At 41.5% G+C, this 19,656-nt stretch overlaps 1 protein-coding gene across 1 annotated transcript in view; it reads right to left on the minus strand.

Annotated features, from left to right (window-relative positions):
* vps8 (VPS8 subunit of CORVET complex) overlaps positions 1-19,656 on the minus strand; it is a 93,628-nt gene that overhangs the window by 19,366 nt on the left and 54,606 nt on the right. Inside the window, exons 35-43 of the mRNA XM_066661001.1 lie at positions 19,353-19,497; positions 18,076-18,165; positions 16,638-16,841; positions 16,119-16,200; positions 14,980-15,062; positions 9,811-9,891; positions 4,609-4,778; positions 3,411-3,600; positions 228-281 (exon numbers count right to left, since the gene is read on the minus strand). Of these exons, the coding sequence (XP_066517098.1) occupies positions 228-281; positions 3,411-3,600; positions 4,609-4,778; positions 9,811-9,891; positions 14,980-15,062; positions 16,119-16,200; positions 16,638-16,841; positions 18,076-18,165; positions 19,353-19,497 (1,099 nt within the window). The remainder of the gene's footprint in view (positions 1-227; positions 282-3,410; positions 3,601-4,608; positions 4,779-9,810; positions 9,892-14,979; positions 15,063-16,118; positions 16,201-16,637; positions 16,842-18,075; positions 18,166-19,352; positions 19,498-19,656) is intronic.

Raw genomic sequence — 19,656 nt, forward strand, 5'->3', positions numbered from 1 at the left:
TGAACTGTATCTAAATATTGCCAAGTCAATAAAGCTTCCTGAAAAAATAAATAAAATAAATAAATCAATAAAAACACACGTTACCACATACCAACAGACATAAAAATATAACTTCCTGGTATTCCACCTCGGATTACCTGATCTTAATCTCATCAAGCGTAATCCCATCATGGATGGTAATCCCATTACAATCATATCATAATCCATTTCATAAAACCCCTTCTTACCTTTCTCCCATGAGCCTCAGCGGCACTCCCTCGATGCGTAGATGTCACTTTGGTCTGAAACAAAACGAAGGATGGCAGGTGAGGTTCTGACACACAGCTGGACTGACAGAACAAGGGGAAAAAAAACAGTGCAGTGTGGAAGAGAAGAGAGATGAGAATGGACAGGCTCAATTATAGCCCTGCGGTGGTCTCAACCTCCAAATATCATCCCCTTAATCGCTAATGTGAAGAAAACGTGAGCCATGTACAAAAGAGCCATGCTTGTTTTAGTGAGTGTTTAGTAAAGAAGGGCACATTGTTATTTGAATATTCACATTTTAAATGAAAACAATGTGGATATTCCCACAAAAGTATATACATTACTTTTAGTAAATTTGTGTATATAAATTTGAATATTTATTGTGATTAATTCATGCATTTATAACTGCAAAGGGTTAATCTGGCCCAAAACTAGGGTTTAATATGTTGTTCCATCTTATGCGGTACTCTGTAGTACAGCACTATATCCTTTTAGCTTTATCTGTTTAAGAGAACCTATGATTTTATGTTACTTTTATGTTTCCTCAAAGGAATATCCAGCATTCATTATGCAAATACACAGTCACAGAGTATTCCTGGGGTGTCAGTCAATCATAGCTACAAGCTCAGTCACAAATCTATAGGTGGATAAACACCTAGGCATAAGGGTATATATATATATAGTATAAACATTTACTGAGTAAAAATCACAAAAAACAGTTATTTTGTTGTTATTTCTCACAAAAGCTATGCTAGTTTTTTCATGTGTACTAGGCTAGCTAACTTTAGCTTTTAGCTTGTTGCTATGCTCACGTGAGGACCTCTTGTTTAAACTCTCCAGTCCTCTCCAATGTTTTCGAAACAGTTACTACACTTTAGATTAAACCCAGGTTTACTAATCCAGCCAAAACAGTAGAGGTATCGTTGCTGTTATTGTTTTTAAAAATGTCCCCCCCACCTTCAAAATACACCATCAGACAGTGGCTCCTTCATTTCAAGCCAAAAACGTAAGAGACATCAGAGACTACTGCAACACCACTGTGATGTGTGATGGTTGTGGTATTATTGTGTGTATTATTTTGAAAAATAAAATTAATATTGAAATATAAGCAAATCTGAGAAATCAAAGCTGTTTTGGTGATTGCATGATTCCAGGTGTAATTCCATGATTTTGACATTATATAACTGAATTTATAACCCACATTTGTCATATACTGGCTGCAATATTCATACTGAACCACCTCTAGAGGCCGAGTTATTCCCCACCTTTACATATGCAGGTGGTATCCAGGGGTAACGGGCTTCTTTGACTGGTTATCAGTCTCCTGCCATTACAACCAACCAGATGCTGCCAGAGTGCTTCATTTACATACCATTTGCATTTTTTAAATCTGTTTCAATTTGCGTGAATAATTCATCCTGTTGTATATGGAAATCTATACATAGAGATCTCTCATTACTTTAACCAGTCGACATTGTGTCTCCTCTCCCTGGAAATAGACGGGAGGACTATAGTGTGGTGAGAGAGGGTGGAGGAGAAAGGAGGAGAGTGAGTGAGAACCACAGGCAGATCTGCACCATCCAGTGTGTATTAATCCAGTAAATCTTCACTCCTAGAACTGAGGGCTATATATTTCACCACTTTTGAAATGTTTGTGGCTCAAACAGCTATTTTACTTTCATCTGACCATAGAGCCCTGATACAGTACAAGTAACATGCAGTAAACTCCTGTGTATACCCATTTAGATTGATGAAGAAACTGATTGTCCTCTGCAATAATTTTCAGACGGTTCACTGCAGTATGCTCTGTCTAATTACTCTGGTGTCTCGTAACATGGGCTATAGGACATCTGGCTGTTAAGGAAATGTTGCCTTTGTGTCTTATACCCGAATAAAACAGAAAGTGATAGAACATTAAGTGTCCCCAAAAGGTTAGATGGGATACGTACACTTTTTTAATGAGGGATTAGTTTTATGTGGGGAGCTGGTGTAATGTAATTCACACCGGATAAGAATTTGCTGAGAAAACAACAGATAGGAGGGGTTGCTCAATTCACGCACTGCCGTCACACAGCAGAGCTACTTGAGTTTACTGTCACAACAAAGAGGTCAGCCCTCCCACCAAAAACATACAGCCCTCAACGACTTCATCTTCTAGTCCTTCATGACAGATAACACAGTATTATAAATTTTGTGGATTTCATCACTGAACAACTCTTTCGGTCACTCCGTTCTCAAGAAAACATGTGAAAAAATATTCCCCCAGGATATGCCGAAATATTAACCCACATTTTAATTCAAACAGGATTAATTTACTGCTCGTTTTACAGTAAGTAAGAGGCTCAGGAATCTTTCCTGAAACCGGAGTGTACACTCCAGAAAAATGACTGAGATCTATTCAGACGGGATTAGAACCACTGAGATACTCAGGTAATTATTACTTCACCCCCACGTCCACAGGTAAAACTAATCCCATCCGTATAGGGCTTAAGAGACTCAGTGATTCTGACATAACTTTGTTATTTTCACAAGGATGTTTCCAGAAATTTTTATTGTTTTTTTAAATTAATAAAAAATATATTACTAATTAATATATAGGCGGCACAGTGGCGCAGCAGGTAGGTGTCGCAGTCACAGTTCCAGGGGCCTGGAGGTTGTGGGTTCAATTCCCGCTCCGGGTGACTGTCTGTGAGGAGTGTGGTGTGTTCTCCCTGTGTCTGTGGGTTTCTTCCGGGTGACTGTCTGTGAGGAGTGTGGTGTGTTCTCCCAATGTCTGTGGGTTTCTTCCGGGTGACTGTCTGTGAGGAGTGTGGTGTGTTCTCCCTGTGTCTGTGGGTTTCTTCTGGGTGACTGTCTGTGAGGAGTGTGGTGTGTTGCCCTGTGAAGGACTTGTGCCCCCTCCAGGGTGTATTCCCGCCTTGCGCCCAATGATTCCAGGTAGGCTCTTGACCCACTGTGACCCTGAACTAGATATTTCCTTTAACTTTCTGCTGAACTAAATGTAAAAAGATTAGTAATTCTGGAGCACTTCTTTTGAAAATTGTCACACAATGTGAAGACCTGCTGTGTGTAGTAATGACGTAGTAAACTAAACATAGACAAAAATGGAGACTCGGGGTTTTCATTGGATAAGGACGATATTTCAGATGGATCGGTGAACTGACCTGGGCTAGAGATGTGGATCTGGCTCGCCCTCCCTCTGCAGAGACTCGGTCCCCTGTCCGAGAGCCTTGGCTGGATGTACATTTATAACAGCTCCAAGAGTGGACACGCTCTCCCAAATACCCTGGCTCTTTACCCATAACCCCCTGCTCCTTCCGCTGCAAACACTGGCAGTGATACAGGTGACCACAACTAGACACACACACACACACAAATACAGAGGCAAACAAACATAGAATCATTCCATTTGCCTGAATATTATAGTCATTTTACCACAGTTAAAACTGCAGTGTAGTGAGTTATTAATCCTGTTAGTCCATATTTTGTGGCAGAGCATTATATTCCTCAATCACAGTTTCACAGAATTTTGCAGGGGGGAAAACATATTTACAACAGATGAGATGCAGTGACGGTTAAATATTGTCCTCAGTGTCATTAGGCACAACACAATATGTGGCTTTAATAAAACACTAGGAAAAAAAATATCTTAAAATTGTATTAAAGCACCAGTGTTGTATATTATTACCATTCATCACTACTATTTATGGTCTGAGCCTTAAAATGACACCATAACGCAAAAGAAGACAATAAAAGATATCCAAATGGTTCCTGCTTGTAATTACCAGTCACAACTCCAATCGAGAAATGGAGAGGAGAAACACACTTCCTAAGCAGAAAGTCCAGTGAAGATGAAAAGATCCTGGCTTCTACAAAACAATATTCCAAAGCAAACTTCAAACCATGAAACGGCTTCTGAAACGGCCTTATCCTCAGCCCCCAGGACTAGAACGTTCTGAATCTCTGGGTAGTCTTTTTGCATGTACCATCATGTTTAATTCTGAACTGGAAGTGTGAAAAGGAAAGGAAAAGTGGGAATATAATCCTAAACCAAGAATAGAAAGACTGAGCGATTTCAGCCAAAGGGGGTCTTACTAAGCACTGACTGAAACTGTGACAAATGGATAGGCTTTTTTTTATTTGTTAAATGCTAAATTTAGCAAATAAATAGCTGTCTTTATATTTACTTCTGTTTGAGAATTTAAAATAATCTGGCAGCAGAACAGAGGCGAACACTGACAGCAAATGTTGGACTTTAAACAGTTCCAAGGATTTAAACAACCCCATTAAGCCACATGCTTTCTTCAGGGTGTGTCTTAAACGGTATTGTGTGTCTGTGTGTGTGTGTTTTCACACGTGTACCTGAAGATGATGACCTCCTCCTCGCTCTCCTGTCGCCTCTTGTACTGCTGGAGACAGATGTTGCAGTGGTCCTGTCGTGGGTGGAGCCCCCTGCTGACAGCTTTGCGCAGGTGTGCCAGAGACCAGTGCAGGTCTGAGTTCAGCAGATTAGTAGTAGTCTCTAACAGAGTCTGGGGTGGGTGGGGGAGAGAGAGAGAGAGGAGAGAGGTATAAAAATGTGAAGGTAAGTCTGTCACACCACTGGAACCTTGATGACTTTAAAGCACAACAAATATATCCTGTATTTATACAAATTTCACAGGCAGAATCATATAGATAATATATATATATATAAAAAAAACCTTCATTTAACCATATGTATAAATATACACATACAGAGACAGCTCTGGAAGCAGTGGAAGATGCTGAGTTACTGCCATAACCGAGTTACATTGAGTTTCATCAGCTTTTCAACTGTGCACTATCTATCTGTGAGCGAGTGTGTACTGGTGTGTGTGTGTGTGTAAGAGAGAGAGAGAGAGAGAGAGAGAGAGAGAGAGAGAGAGAGGGAGGGAGGTTCTTTATCTGGACTGAAATACCTCTGGGAGCTCACTGTGATTGGGGAACTGTTTGAGTGCAAGAGTGTGATTTATAATGGAACAGAATTTTGTGAGCTTGTGTATATTTGGGTTTAGAAGAGTGTGTAGATGCCAGAGAGAGAGAGAGAGAGAGAGAGAGGGAGGGAGCGAGTGTTACGCCTATATGAAGGTCTTTCTGGACTCTTTCAATCCATTTACTTTGACTGACAAGCTGCAAATTCCCTTCAGTCACACACACACACACACACACACACACACACACACACACTCCAGTATGACATGGTTTTGTAATCAGATATTGGATATTGATTGACAAGTAACAAGGAATAACGCTTCAATGGCTTTGACGCTGCTGTCTCAGGAAAGAGAAACTAAAGACAACAAATTAAAACAGCTCGCCATATGCACGGCATGTTTTATACCTTTACACTGTTAAAACCTTAATATGAACATGGAGTGAGGTTCCACGATTTGCGACAGCTTTTTCTGTTCTGCTTCAAAAACATGAAGCGTGTCTATGGCTCAGATGAGTCTCAAAATGATGAATATTCAACACCTTACCATTTCTCACGGGTGTCTACAGCTGAATTTCAGAGATTAAAACATCTCCATGTTAAGAATCACTCACTCACTGACGCTTTCTCTTCTACACACACACACACATACAAGCTTGAGGCAGAGATCACCAACTGTCCCCAATGTCAACCTCTCACCTTTTTCAATCATCTCCTTCATAACCTCCTTCACACTACCACATCAACAAAACACACACACAAGCCTGCCAATCACACCACACACACACACAAAGAGATATGATTGGCACAACCAATCAAAAAGCATTTGGATCAATCATATGTAACAAATATACCTGGCATTGTCAGAGGATGTGAGAGAGAGAGAGAGAGAGAGAGAGAGAGAGAGAGAGACAGAGAGAGAGAGAGTGCGAGACAGAGAGAGAGAAAAAGAGAGAGAGAGAGAGAGAGAGACAGAGACAGTGCGAGAGAGAGAGAGAGAGACAGAGACAGGCAGAGAGAGAGAGAGACAGAAAGAGAGAGACAGACAGTGCGAGAGACAGAGACAGACAGAGAGAAAAAAAAAAGAGAGAGAGAGAGAGAGAGACATACAGACAATCACATAACGTCGCCCACTTGTCTCTACCTGCTGCGTCAACCACAGATTATTACCCTAAATAAAAAGAGAGAAAACTCACTGAATCAAAAGACATTTATTAGCACAGCCAGGTGTGTGAATATAGCTGGCAGTTAGAAGAGGACGTACAGTACGGAGGGAGTAATAGCAAAAAATAGTAAAGAAAATTGACCAATTTGGAATTTTTCTTTTTAATTTATGGCATTTAGGTAGACACCTTCAAGTGAGATTTCTATTGGTTAGGCTTTCAGGAGCTGAACAGAAGGCCTTATACGGCGTTAACCACCAATGTAGTGGAACCCAATCAATTCTTTCAAAACCTTTCAGTTGGAATCACAGAGAGTTATAACCAAATAAAAGGCTAGACTATGAAACACTGACCAGTTCGTATTAAATGTGATGGTCCTGTTGAGGAAGATAATTAAAGCGACTGAATGGGTTCCTCTAAGTGTCTGTGTTAATAATCAATAAAGCTTCATTATGAATCCACACAACAGAAAATTCAAAAGCCAATTTATAATTTATCAAGAACAGTGTGTGAAAATGAGCAGGAACTGAAAACTGAATGGAGCCTGAAAGAAAGAAAGGTTTCAAAAGCAACACCCGGGGCAACAAAAGACTCGACTACCTCAAAAGTTTGCTTCTGAGGCTTTAAGAGACACAAAGTGGGGGTTCCGTCAGTGAAGATTGTTGTAACAGCCCATGGTTAAAGTACATTCCAGACGAAGCAGATGAGACGAGAACACTGCCATTGAATCCTCTCGACCTCGGCACACCCTTAAAGCACAGGCACGCTGCAAACGCCGCACCATTTAGTGTTTATCTTGTCAAAAAAGCAGACATCTCCGAGGATGACAAATAAAAGGGAAAGAAAAAAGGGCAAAGACATACAAACAAAAAGAGGTTTGACGTGGATCCTGAGTGCCGAAACCTTTCTGCGACAGCCTTGTTTCACGGTCGGGGAAGAAAACGGCTTTTCAGGAATGACATAAAACAGGCAGATGTCTTGTAGCAAAAGCCAGAAAGAAAGGACAAAACAACGGATTGAGAAAATGCCATGCGGATCCCAAAGAAATCAAAAGTGTATGGGGTTAAAGGTCACAGTCTTACTGAATTACGTTTATTGTCCTCCATCAAAAATAACTCTTAAAGGGGAAATACTCTACAATACAAAACGAATTCAGCTCCAGGACGCTGCGGTGCAGACTCAAATGAGTCAAAGGTCAATGCCAAGTGCGGACTTGAGGGGTATGAAGCCCCACCCACTGGCCACTGACTCATGTAGCTCCAGTCAGATCACTGACACATATCCGTCTTAAAGGTGCAGGGACCAAAATAATCTATTTATTTATGTATTTATTTTTGAGAGTTAAATAAAATTCGGAAAATCGTCATATCATAGTGAAAACTACTTTTGCATCAGTGGTGGACGCCAGGGAAAACAAAAAAAGCAGAAGAAAAGCAGAAATGGGCTCTCTAAAAGGAGTCTGCTGCAACTAAGAACAGAACATATTCTATTTCACTTCACTTTTCCTTTAAAGTGCTTCTGGTAGCAACCAAAGCTAAAGACTTCAGAGCAAATTCAAAAGGCCTTTTTAAAAGAAGTTTCCGGAAGGTTTGGGGCAGACTCTAGTAATTACACACCAAGGCAGCCACTGTGTGATTTTTTTAATTTTTAAAAAAAAGCAAACCGCTGATAACCGAGGGCCAACCTGGGAGGTCTACAGAGCCAGCACAATTAACACTCCCTAATTAATGAAGAAGCAGCTATTAACGACTTTTAATAGCGTTCTGCCCCGGGCTGACCCTGCGATAGAGCCGCCCAGCAAAGCTGGATCCAGTCCTGAGACCAAGCAGCATTTAACATGAGTTTACTTTTCATGCTGTGGGATGAGATTAGGAGAGGGGGTGGGAAGTCAGTGAGTATGTGTGTATTTATGCATGTATTTATACACTTTCCTCACTTTCCTCTCCAAGCCTTTGCTGAAAGTGTTCTTGCCAAATAGATTTTAGTGATTGCTAAGGCTCCAGAAGTCACTGTTAGTGCCAGCGCTGAAAAAGAATTGTGGAGTTTCGCTTGCATCTGTTTCTCACTCGTAGCTCGATGGAACAACCTGAGAAATGCTGCCTGAAGTGTGGATTCTACACTTTCAATCCAGAACTCACTTGGGTTTAAAAGTAAAATCGGAGCGGTTTTTTAATGATGTTAATTTTATGAAAAGTTTCATTTCCAAAGCATTTCTAAACAAATCTTAAAAATAAAATTAGATCCATCCCATCCCTTGAATGTGACGGCAGAGTAGTGTGTACTAGTCAGAGTCAACCCTCCATCCACTTTTTTTTTTTTTTACATTAAAACATCAAAAAAATCTAATTCAAATGATGTACTTTCAAGAACTATGTTAGAAGACATTCACAAATCAAACAACAAAGCAGGCAGTGTTCTCTAAACAATAGAACAATGGACTGTACACTGTCCAGAGCCCGAATGTGTTTGGAATGGTTTGGCTTGTAAGAGTAGGAAAATGTAACCACATTTGTTTTTTCCTGCAAAAATGAAAGCAAATCTCCTGAGAAGAATGGAAGCTGTGATAAAGGTGGACATATTAATCTGACTTTCTATTGAGAGTTTACATCTCAGTGTGATGAGAACAATACGATTTGTGGATACATTGCTTTTCAAGAATTTTCACAGAGGGCGATCCTGACAGTGAGGGTTGTGTTGAAGTAGCACTTGAAAGAGCACAACGCGGTTTGTAGATTACCAGAGAGCTTGTTTACTGTCTGAAAGAAGAGAAAATCCCACTAGATTGCAGACCAGAGGCTGTCTCTGTTGTAGACAGCCAGACGAAATAACTGGGTTTCCATGGAAACACTTACTGTGGACATTCACGAGCACTGGACGGTAGGTAAGAACATGCCTCGTGTTACACAAACATACAAAAAACCGTGTAAGCACGAAAAGAGAGATAGTAGACCCAGTTATGTGTGAATCAAACAAAGAATGAGGGGTTTTTGAGCAGCATTTAGCACAAATAAACCTGAGGAAATCATTTCTTTTTAGTCATTTTTGAAGATTCCTTTGTCATTCTGAGATAAACAAGTTCATGTGACTAGAAGAAAGTCGACCAAGGCGTTAACGATAAATCCAGAGCCATTAGTTACCCACACACATAAATGAATATCTAGATCTGGATCATTTAGCAGGAACTGAGAGTTGCAGTGTAGTGTTGTTTTAAATAATGACACTGGCCTACACTGTAGTATTCCTGAAAAAGTCAGTTAACCTTAAGAAAGAGCCACAGCTAATAAGCATCTGTTTAGTGGCGTGTTATTAATGATATTATCCATCAGTTTCATAGCAGCATGTATTTTAAGGACTCTTAATAGTGTAGTGTAGCATCTCTGCCTAAGCTGGTAATCAAACCCAACCGACTAACAGGATCGGCCCCAGACAATACCACATACACTATACCTGTTCATAGTTAAACGTCTCCAACATCCCAAGGATGAGGCCCTGGATCTCTGCCAACTTCCCTTTCCCATACACAGGGTCCTGAGGGGAATACACACACAAAATTATTTAAAATGTAAAAATTATTAAAACAAAACAGTAACAAAACCCTGAATCCACACTAGGGTAACACAGGCAATAACAACATTATTATCTGATGTAGTTTGAGGTTAATCAACACTTGATGTTTTTGATTATTGATTATTAAAGGAACAATATGTAATATTTTTATCTTAAAATTACAGCTTCAAAATCATTGTGATACTTCACGGACCTGTAACAGGGAGAATAGAGTCTCTACACCATGTCATTGCTACTCAGCATTGTAGAAACTTTACTACCATTTTTGAGGAGGGTAGGAAACCACCAGATCTCCCTCCCCATTGATTTCAGTACAGTGCTATAAACAGGAGTTACTCTAGAGGGAGCCCCGGAGCACAAAACACAAATCTTATGTAGTGTTCTTTTAACACATGTTATAATGCAGTATTGAACACCGCTTAACTTCACTTATTTAACAAACACAACGCGTGCTGAGATACAAGAACCCTGAATAAATATGGAGAAAATAAGAAGGGAGAAGAAAGACAAGAAAGCAAAAGAGGCTAAAATCCAAAGCTTCTGCTCCTAACTCTGAGACACATGTCCAGAGCTGTTGTTCATTCTCATTTAAGCTAACAGGTGCCGTAATCGGTCGTTCTGACCAGGGCTGTTTAGACAGGGGTGGGAGAGCCGCTGTGGTGTTTGAGCCTTGTGGTATTTTGACCAAAGCACACAACACAGACACTTAATTAAAAGCCCAGAGCTGTGTTCACTTGTTGAAAAGGCGTGAATATATCCCCTTTCGTTGTTTAATGCATTTCATTAACATCAGGCCACAGAAGTAAAGCTGTTTTTAATTTCAGGATTCAGCTGATGTGTGTCACAGTAATGTGGGTGGAAGAGGGTGGGGCTTATGTTGGGCACACATTTAAATTCAAAAACGTTGTTCAAAAAATTAGCTAAATTAATCACTATGGTTCACGTGTCCATTTTCCCACCAGAGGTTCACTGCATCAGGCACCAGTTATCACACACACACACACTATAAAAGGCAGCAGTGGACACGTTATCAGCCTGTTGCACACACTCAGGTAATTCCACCCTCAGCTGGAGCTCAGACTAAACCAGACCCAGAGATCAAAGGCCTGAGGAAGGGTCAGACACACACCCACATCCACAAACACACTGACTGTCTGGAACCATTGTAGTCAATAATAAAAAGGCAGTTTTTTTAAATACTTCTGCAAATAAGATGAAGGCTGTAAAGATTCATAGTATATTTTTTAGAAGTCTAAAAAAGGCGGGATATTTGAGACGTGTTCAGAAAGATGAATAGAAAGATAAAATGTGCAATTACTGCTGAACAAAATGTGTTCTCAGCATTTAACCTCTCTGTGGTAGTGAACACACACTCAGAACAGTGGGTAGCCATCCCCGGCACCAGGGGAGCAGTTGGGGGCTAGGTGCCTTGCTCAAGGGCACTTCAGCTGTGGACTGATGGAGGAAGACAGCTCTGTTCCTTCATTCACACTGGCTCAAAGTCTCCTTCTGGTCGCAGGGATCGAATCTTCCAGCCCCAAACCACTCCTCTAACCATTGGGTGAGGGTGTGAGAGAGAGAGAGAGAAACAGAAACAGGCTCTGTGTCCCACAGGTATTACAGTTCTGATGGAAAACAGGAGCAACATCAGTCTGGCTAAAGGTCATCCAATACAGACACAAAATAACTCTCTCTCTCACACACACAGACACACACTTCCCTCTTTTAGCTTTACACTCTCCTTTTCTCTACCTCTCCCCCTCCCTCCTTCTTTTGTCTTTTACTGTGTCCTTTATGCTCCTCTACCTTTCTCTGATCCTTTGTCTTTCACTAGTCATCTAATATTGTATTCACCCTTTTAGCCCCTCTTAGGTTCATAGATTTCTCCTTCATTCTTCTCTCTATCCTACTTCTCCCTCTCTCCTCCCTCACTCTTGTCTTTCTTTATTCTCCTCCCTCCTCAATTTGTGTTGAACACACAGGCCTGAGGAATAAATCAGGGCATGCTGAGAGGATGAACTGCTATAGCCCTGAGAGAGAGAGAGAGAGAGAGAGAGAGAGAGAAAGAGCGATAGCGCTCTGTAAACAGCAGGGAATTCACATGTAGCTTAACATCACGACTCTAACACCATTAATACACAGATCATGAAAAACATGAAGCGTCAGATGCAATTCAACACATTTCAGTCTCTCTCTCTCTCTCTCTCACACACACACACACACACACACACACATACACATACACACACATACACACACATACACACACATACACACACATACACACACACGACCTCCCACAGAGAGACATGAGATCCACCGCTGTGATGTGCTGGAGCAGCTGTTCTCAAGCTTGCAGCAACAGGAAAAAACACAATCTACCAAATTCAACTCAACAGATACCAGGAGACACACAACACCAGCCCCACCGACTGTATCACACACTCTGTATCACAGTCTGCCATGTCATTAAAATTGCCTCATTTCCTCATTCCCAGTTACTGTGTTTCGCCTGTGCCTGTGGATCAGACACAGCAGTACTGATGGAGGTTATAAAGCCCTCAGTGTCTCTGCTGGACAGAGAACATTCATTATTATTTTTCATCATTATTATTTATTTATTTGTTTATTTATTTTAACTTGGTTCCTATAAAACAAATAAAATAAATAAATATTCATTCATTCATTCATTCATTCATTATCTGTAACCCTTATTCAGTTCAGGGTCACGGTGGGTCCAGAGCCTACCTGGAATCATTGGGCGCAAGGCAGGAACACACCCTGGAGGGGGCACCAGTCCTTCACAGGGCAACACAGACACACACATATTCACTCACACCTACGGACACTTTTGAGGCGCCAATCCACCTACCAACGTGTGTTTTTGGACTGTGGGAGTAAACCGGAGCACCCAGAGGAAACCCACGCAGACACGGGGAGAACACACCAACTCCTCACAGACAGTCTCCCGGAGCGGGAATCGAACCCACAACCTCCAGGCCCCTGGAGCTGTGTGACTGACACACTACCTGCTGCGCCACCGTGCCGCCCATAAATAAATAGATAATAATAATAATAATAATAATAATAATAATCTTATCAATGTGTGGTGCCTATGCTAAATTATATATAATTACATTCAATACAAAAACATACACCAATTGACCATAACATTACGACCAACAAGGAGATGGTCATAATGTGACCATAACTACAGTAAAAGGATTATTTTTCCTCTAAAATTAGTATGTGTTTTGAGAGAGTGTGAGAAACAAAGTTTGCTTCTGGATATTCTCCTTGACCATATGGATCTGGTAAATCAAGATCAAACATGATTTAAAATAAAGTATTAATTAAACTAGGGATTGGAGGATAACCTCAAATAACACAGGAATGTTATGAGGAGAGGTTTGAAGAGGTCATTTTATTTATTTAAATAAACTCTTACTGCTGAGATAAATAGGTTTCTATATCTAATATTCTCAGGTGCCTAAAACATTTGTCAGCCTTTAGACAGCATAATTTGTCTAATGTCTCGCTAGAAGTTCTCATTAGTGAGCAACAAATATACAAGGAATGAAAATAAATAAATAAAATATAAAAATCAGGTGTTTACGCTGCGTTTATGAATCTGTCTGAAAGCTTCGGGGAATGCTCATTTCACTCAAATTACACACAGTTTGCTCATGTTTTTACAAAGGTTTCATGAATGAAGCTCTCTGACTTTCCATCTACATGGTGGAACAAGGAGGTAGGGGTGTGTAATAGAGTGGACAGAGAGTGAACAGTGTTTAAAACTCCAGCAGCACCGCTGTGTCTGATCCACTCGTATCAGCACAACACACTTCACACACTGTCACTGCAGCACTAAGAATCATCCAACATCCAACACCCAACACGTACTCTCTGGGGGTCCCGTGGAGTGTAGAAACAAGGTGGTCATTTTAATGTTTGGAGAAAGTGGCACCATATCGCTCAAACAGTAGCAGAAGCAAGGCCATAGATAACAGTAGGTCAATTACAGATGCTATTTTCCCATTAGCCCTCATGCATATTCATTGGTACCGCTGCCAGTCCAGATAGACATTAGCATTCATTCTAGTATGCACACGCATTAGCATTCATGTTAGCACAGCCCTGATAATCCCACTGTGCAAATGCCATCAAATGTCACCATCAGGAGCGGCACTGGCTCTTCGTTAGCTGAACTATCTGTTTATCCTGCTGCACACTCTACGTCTCGCTGGGTGATGATGTAAAACAATCCATTTTTAATGCGGAGAGAAACTGTGATGTAACATCAAGGTCTTCTGAGTGCAAGAACTTTCTTAATTTTGCATCAAGAACAGATGCTGAAGCTTAATTCCCTTCATTTGTGAGACACAAAGCGAATCACTTAATGAACCATGTTTATGCACTAATTGCTACGTCAATGCTATTGTTAGTAAACAATCTTGGGAAACACAGAGTCTGGATTAGACAAAAGCAACAGTCATTACGAACATACAGAGTTAGCAACATGATACTGCACTAATTATTTAAAATGTACATATTTTACACCTTTTCCACAGTTATGAGGCCGTAATGAAACATCTGTGTACTGCTTTGATGAAGGATCAGACACCACAGCAGTGTTCTTTCACGTCTAAACAGCCCTTTAAATGAGAATGAACCATAGCTCAGTTCAGCACAAGAACCCAGGAGCAAGGAGCAGAACCTCCGTCTTTTTATGCATTTTTGCTCTGTTCTCTATCTTCGCCGTTCTCTTTTTCTCCATGCTTAATCAGTACACATTTCTCCACATTCATTGTATTTGTTTTTCTGTCTAAACTTTCCTCTCGCATAAACCTGGGTTGTTTCACAGTGTGTGTGTTGGTAGGCTCCAGATGTGTGTTTGTGAAAAAATAAAAACAATTTAATCTTTTTTTAAATGATAAAATCACAGTGATTGATACCAAAATAATATCATAAATCTAGTTAGAAACCAAAACACATTTTCACTATACTGTCATAGTATGTTTATACATTGTTTGTAAGTGGTGTAATCACCTGCAGTATGCGTTGGATGATGGCAGGCAGGGCGATGAATGTGGACATGTTGTTCAACACCTTCATAGTGAGCTCCTTAAGTGCTGTGGACACACAAATAATCTTCAGACATGTGTTACCTCTTTATATCATGAACACATTAGCCAATTGCAAAGCAGGCTTGGGCTTGAATGCTGCTTCTGCTGTTGGTAGTGGACGCGGGATGTGAATTCTAAGGATGTTATTGATACGGAAGTCTGCAAACGAACGCGGACAAATTGTACCTCAAGAATAAAAGCCTATTCATAAAACATGGGAGCCCAAGATAGTTTTTTCATTTTTCTAAACACTCTGAACTCCTGGGAAGATACTGGAAGAGAAACATTAGTTCCTTGAGGAGCAACAGCAACGATAATTTTTATTCTTTTACTTTTAAGCACTGCACTGGAGACAACAACACGGGGAGTCCACACCTCATTCAAGATCTAAAGTGGTATAACAAGCTGTTCCGGAGGCATGTGTGTAGGTCAGTGGGGGAGTTTGAGGCTCTGCTTCTGCGCGTTTCTCCTCTCATTAAAAAACGGGAGTGAACGTACTACAGGGAACCCACTGCTCTTTTGTTTTGTCTGTAATCATGACAACTGAGCTCAGTCTGATATTAACTCATCCGTACAGTGCCGAAAATAAAGCAGGCTCTGACTGAAAATGTACGCAGTGTCACAGTCCGTCAGCTTCGGATTCGGGGTGAAAGACACCAGTACACGTGTTCGTTTTCCAAATTCGACGTGCATTTTTTTTCTCCCTCCCATCTGTGAATAGGCTTTAAGAGCTGTGACGAGCAGATGGAGTCTGTCAGTGATGGCGAGGGAATGTAAAGTGAGCTCCAGCTGAGAGCATGCTGTAGCAGGTTATGTTTGAGAGACACGCAGTGAGTGAATCGTTCTCAGCTCCGGATCCACTTTCCGTCTCTCAGTCCTCAGGCTGTGGTTATTAACCAAATTGAATGTGTTATCACTGGCTTTTCTACATAGAAAGAGTTTTAGCTCTTCATTAGGCTGTTCTTAACAATACACAATGTCAGGCCCAATCAGCAGAAGCAGCCTGGGGCTGCACTAAATGACTAGATAAAGTATATCCAGCTTGTGTGTGTGTGCGCTCACCCTCAGAAGTGTGCTTGGCGTCGGGGCCTTTGAGGAGTTTCTGTGGAGACATCATGGCCTCCAGCAGAGGAAACCACAGAGCCTGTGGAGAAGTGAAGGGAAATATAAAACTGGGTTATTTATGCTTTGGTATAATCTGCTTATGAATAAATGAGCACCACTTAGGAGACTCAAGCAGAACGTATCTCCAAGAACACACACACACACACACCTACATGTTTTTCTACAATGTCAGGACAGTAGGGGGTCATTTATATGTACGTACTGACCTGTGCATAAGTTAGGGACCACCTGTAGTACTTGAGTTACTGTTGGATATACCATTAATTACATGCTCTGCATTTCCAGGAGATATTCCTGTGATTAAATCTAAGAACCATCCCCAGCCCTTGCAAAAGGAAAGGGATATTTACAGGAAAATCAATACTGAATCAACACTGTCCCCATAAGATAAACCGCTCTCTGAGGGACTCTCTTTTTTTTTTTTGTACGTATTTCAGGCAAAAAACAAGTGCAGACCTCTCTCTGCGGCTGGTTGAGTCCGTGTGAGTTCCTGTGGCACAGGCTGATGATTTCATTCAAGGCTTCTTCCACTCGGGCCATTGGAGTCTGTTCTTCAGCTTCCATTTCAGCCTCCTCTTCCTCAGCCTCCTCTTCCTCAGCCTTCCGCCCAGCGGGGTCTGAGAGCTCTTGGGTGACCGAGTGCAGTTTGTCCTTCAGAGTCTGAAACACATACGAACACACACACATACTTTACTCTGTTTCCCCTTTTTCTCTCTCTTCATTCCTCTCTCCCTCTCCCTGATGGGAACCGTGGAGGGTTCCGAGTCTCTAAAGAACTCTGGTTCTTGAACCGGTTCCGTTCCTGATTCTTGAAACCAGCTCACGTTTCTGCACGTTTAGAGCGGAACCAAGGATATGTCATCAGTGGGGGGCGTCGCTGTGGCTGAATACAGTGCCCGAGTCACAGATGAACTGTCAGAGTCATGAATGGGTCATTGTTTATTGTTTGTTTACCGTGGAGTCAGACCAGAGTGAGATATAATGCTGTGTAAATGTTGCAGAGTTCAGAGGCTTCCTGCTGAGCTTGTGAACAGCAGAGAAACTTAACCAAGAACCACAACTCTGACCAACACGCATGGTATCGCACCTAAAGGCACCAGAAACACACAAAAACAGGGCGTGTTCCTGTTTTATTTCCTACTGTTCGTTTATATGAAACGTTGCAAATGACCCTGTCAAGCTTCACTGAGCGTTAACGCTGCATTTGAGCCTCTGAGCTCTTATTTGAGTTTCTGAACTTCGACACACCCACAGACGATGTCATGGTTTACGATGAAAAACCAAATCTTCTTTGGTTCCAGCTGGGAACGACCTTTTCTGGTTCGTGAACCAGTTTATGTCGGTGGAAATGTGCCAAACGGTTCCAAATTTAGTTCTCATTAGTTGTGGTACAAAAATAGGTTCCCGGAACCTGAAAAGTTCGTTCACAGCAGGAACCAAAAAATAGTAGTAATAGTAGACATCTGTGGGCGTGTCTAGTTGTACAGGAGCAATGGGGACACACAAATCGCCCAAAGTTGATGCATGTTTTTTTGTAACGTTTGTAATAACAGCACCCAACGCTCACAGGTCGTCTATACGCTCCGCCATCTTCTCACTTCTGTGCAGCGCCATCTGTTGATGACTTATTCTGTGACGTATCCTCGATTCCACCAAGACTGGTGTAAAAGTGTGTTGCTGAAAAGCACCAAGGTTCTTATAAACCTGAATGGTCCTTTCAGTGGAAAAGGGCTATACCTGGAGTCATTGGGCCCTGTGTAGAAATGGGCAATCACAGGGTGTCACCCACTCATCCATTCACTCGCACTCACTCCAGTGGGTAATTTCACACAACCAATCCACCTGCTAAGATGATCTTAGACTGTGGTGGGGGGGAAGAAAAACAGTCTCTGACCTGTAGCAGGACTTGGAAAGCTCCTTGGACGTCCCCCTTTTTCTCCAGCAGGTACGCAGTAGCCTCATGCAGTTGGTGCTCTTTGGTGATCTGTGAAAACATGAATCCAAGTTGGGAGAGAACTAGATTAAGAACATATCGGAAAACATATCGGTATCGGAAAACATGGTGAAGTCATTTATACGGATCAAACAAAGTATTGGTTAAAACAAGAGAACAATAAACATTGCTATTGTACAATGTATTTTTAAAAATGTATTCAAGTAGAAAATCTAATATTCTCAAAAGATTATCACATCAGATTTTCTTAGATCTGAGACAGAGAGAGAGAGAGAGAGAGAGATGTACTAGTAATCAGAGTAATGGCAGAGACTGAATTAGAAGAGACTGCAGAGTGAGTGAACAACCATTTATACTTTACTCTGCAGCGCATGTGTGTGTGTGTTTAAATATTTATCAGGTGCCAGTGGCTGTAGAACTGTATTGATTCTCCTCCCTGGAGTCGTCTGCAGCATTCTCCAAATCTTTAACTCACTCTCTCTCTTCCTTTACTCCATTTCTCTTTATCCTTTTTCACTTTCTCTCATTCTTGTCTTCTGCTTTCTTTCTCTGTCCCTGGGCTTTCTCTCTCCATCACTCTCCATTTGCTCTCAGTTTCTTTCTTTCTTTCTTTCTTTCTTTCTTTCTTCTTTGCTTTTCTTTCCCTTTTGTTTCTCACTCCCACTTTCTCTCCATCTTATTCCAATAATCCTTTTTCTCTTTACCCTAAATCCTTTTCCCCCTTTCTCTCACTTTCCATTCTTTCTCTAGTCCTTTTTCTTCCATCTGTCTGTCTGTGCGTCTCTCCCTCTTTCTCTCTCTCTCTCTTGCACTGTCTCTTTAAGCAGGACACCCATTTGCAAACTCAATCTATTATTGAAGCAGATCTAAAAGCCTGCTGAGGGAGAGAGGTTTCTCCAGTCTCTGCTGAAAGTGTGCACTGCTGAGAGACACATCCTGAGAGGTGGGTTTAATTTTAGAATCGGAACAATATCAGAAGAATCCTTCTATAATTTACACTGTGAAAACCTTGAATGTGTCCGCCTGGATGTCCAGAAGTCAGTAGACACCAGCTCATACAGTGTTTGTTCGGAAATGAGAGATAATACTGAGTTTAATCCCCACTTAGAGACTTAACTTTTCTAGGCAAGTTTTATACTAGATGATGGAACATAGTTTTACTCAGTTTGAGAAAGAGAGAGTGTGCGCGAGAGAGCGAGGTTGATTAGTGCTCTTACTTGGATGCTTTCCTCCAGGCGGTAGTGCTGGGAGGTCTGGAGGAAGGCTGTGACCTGGCGGGGATTAAAACGGCACAGCAAGCCCACCAATAGCTCATAGAGCTCTGGACCCAGCTTCAAACCAGCCTGGGGCAAGTGACCTTCACTGGAGGTGGGGAAGTGGGGAGAAGGAGAGTGAGTGAGTGAGAGAGAGAGAGAGAGAGAGAGAGCGAGAGCGAGAGCGAGAGAGAGAGAAAGAGAGACAAAGCGAGAGAGACAGAGAGAGAAAGAGAGAGAAAGAGAAAGAGAGAGAGTGTGAGAGAGA

Source organism: Hoplias malabaricus, chromosome 2 (assembly GCF_029633855.1).
Source record: "Hoplias malabaricus isolate fHopMal1 chromosome 2, fHopMal1.hap1, whole genome shotgun sequence".
Taxonomy (NCBI): domain Eukaryota; kingdom Metazoa; phylum Chordata; class Actinopteri; order Characiformes; family Erythrinidae; genus Hoplias; species Hoplias malabaricus.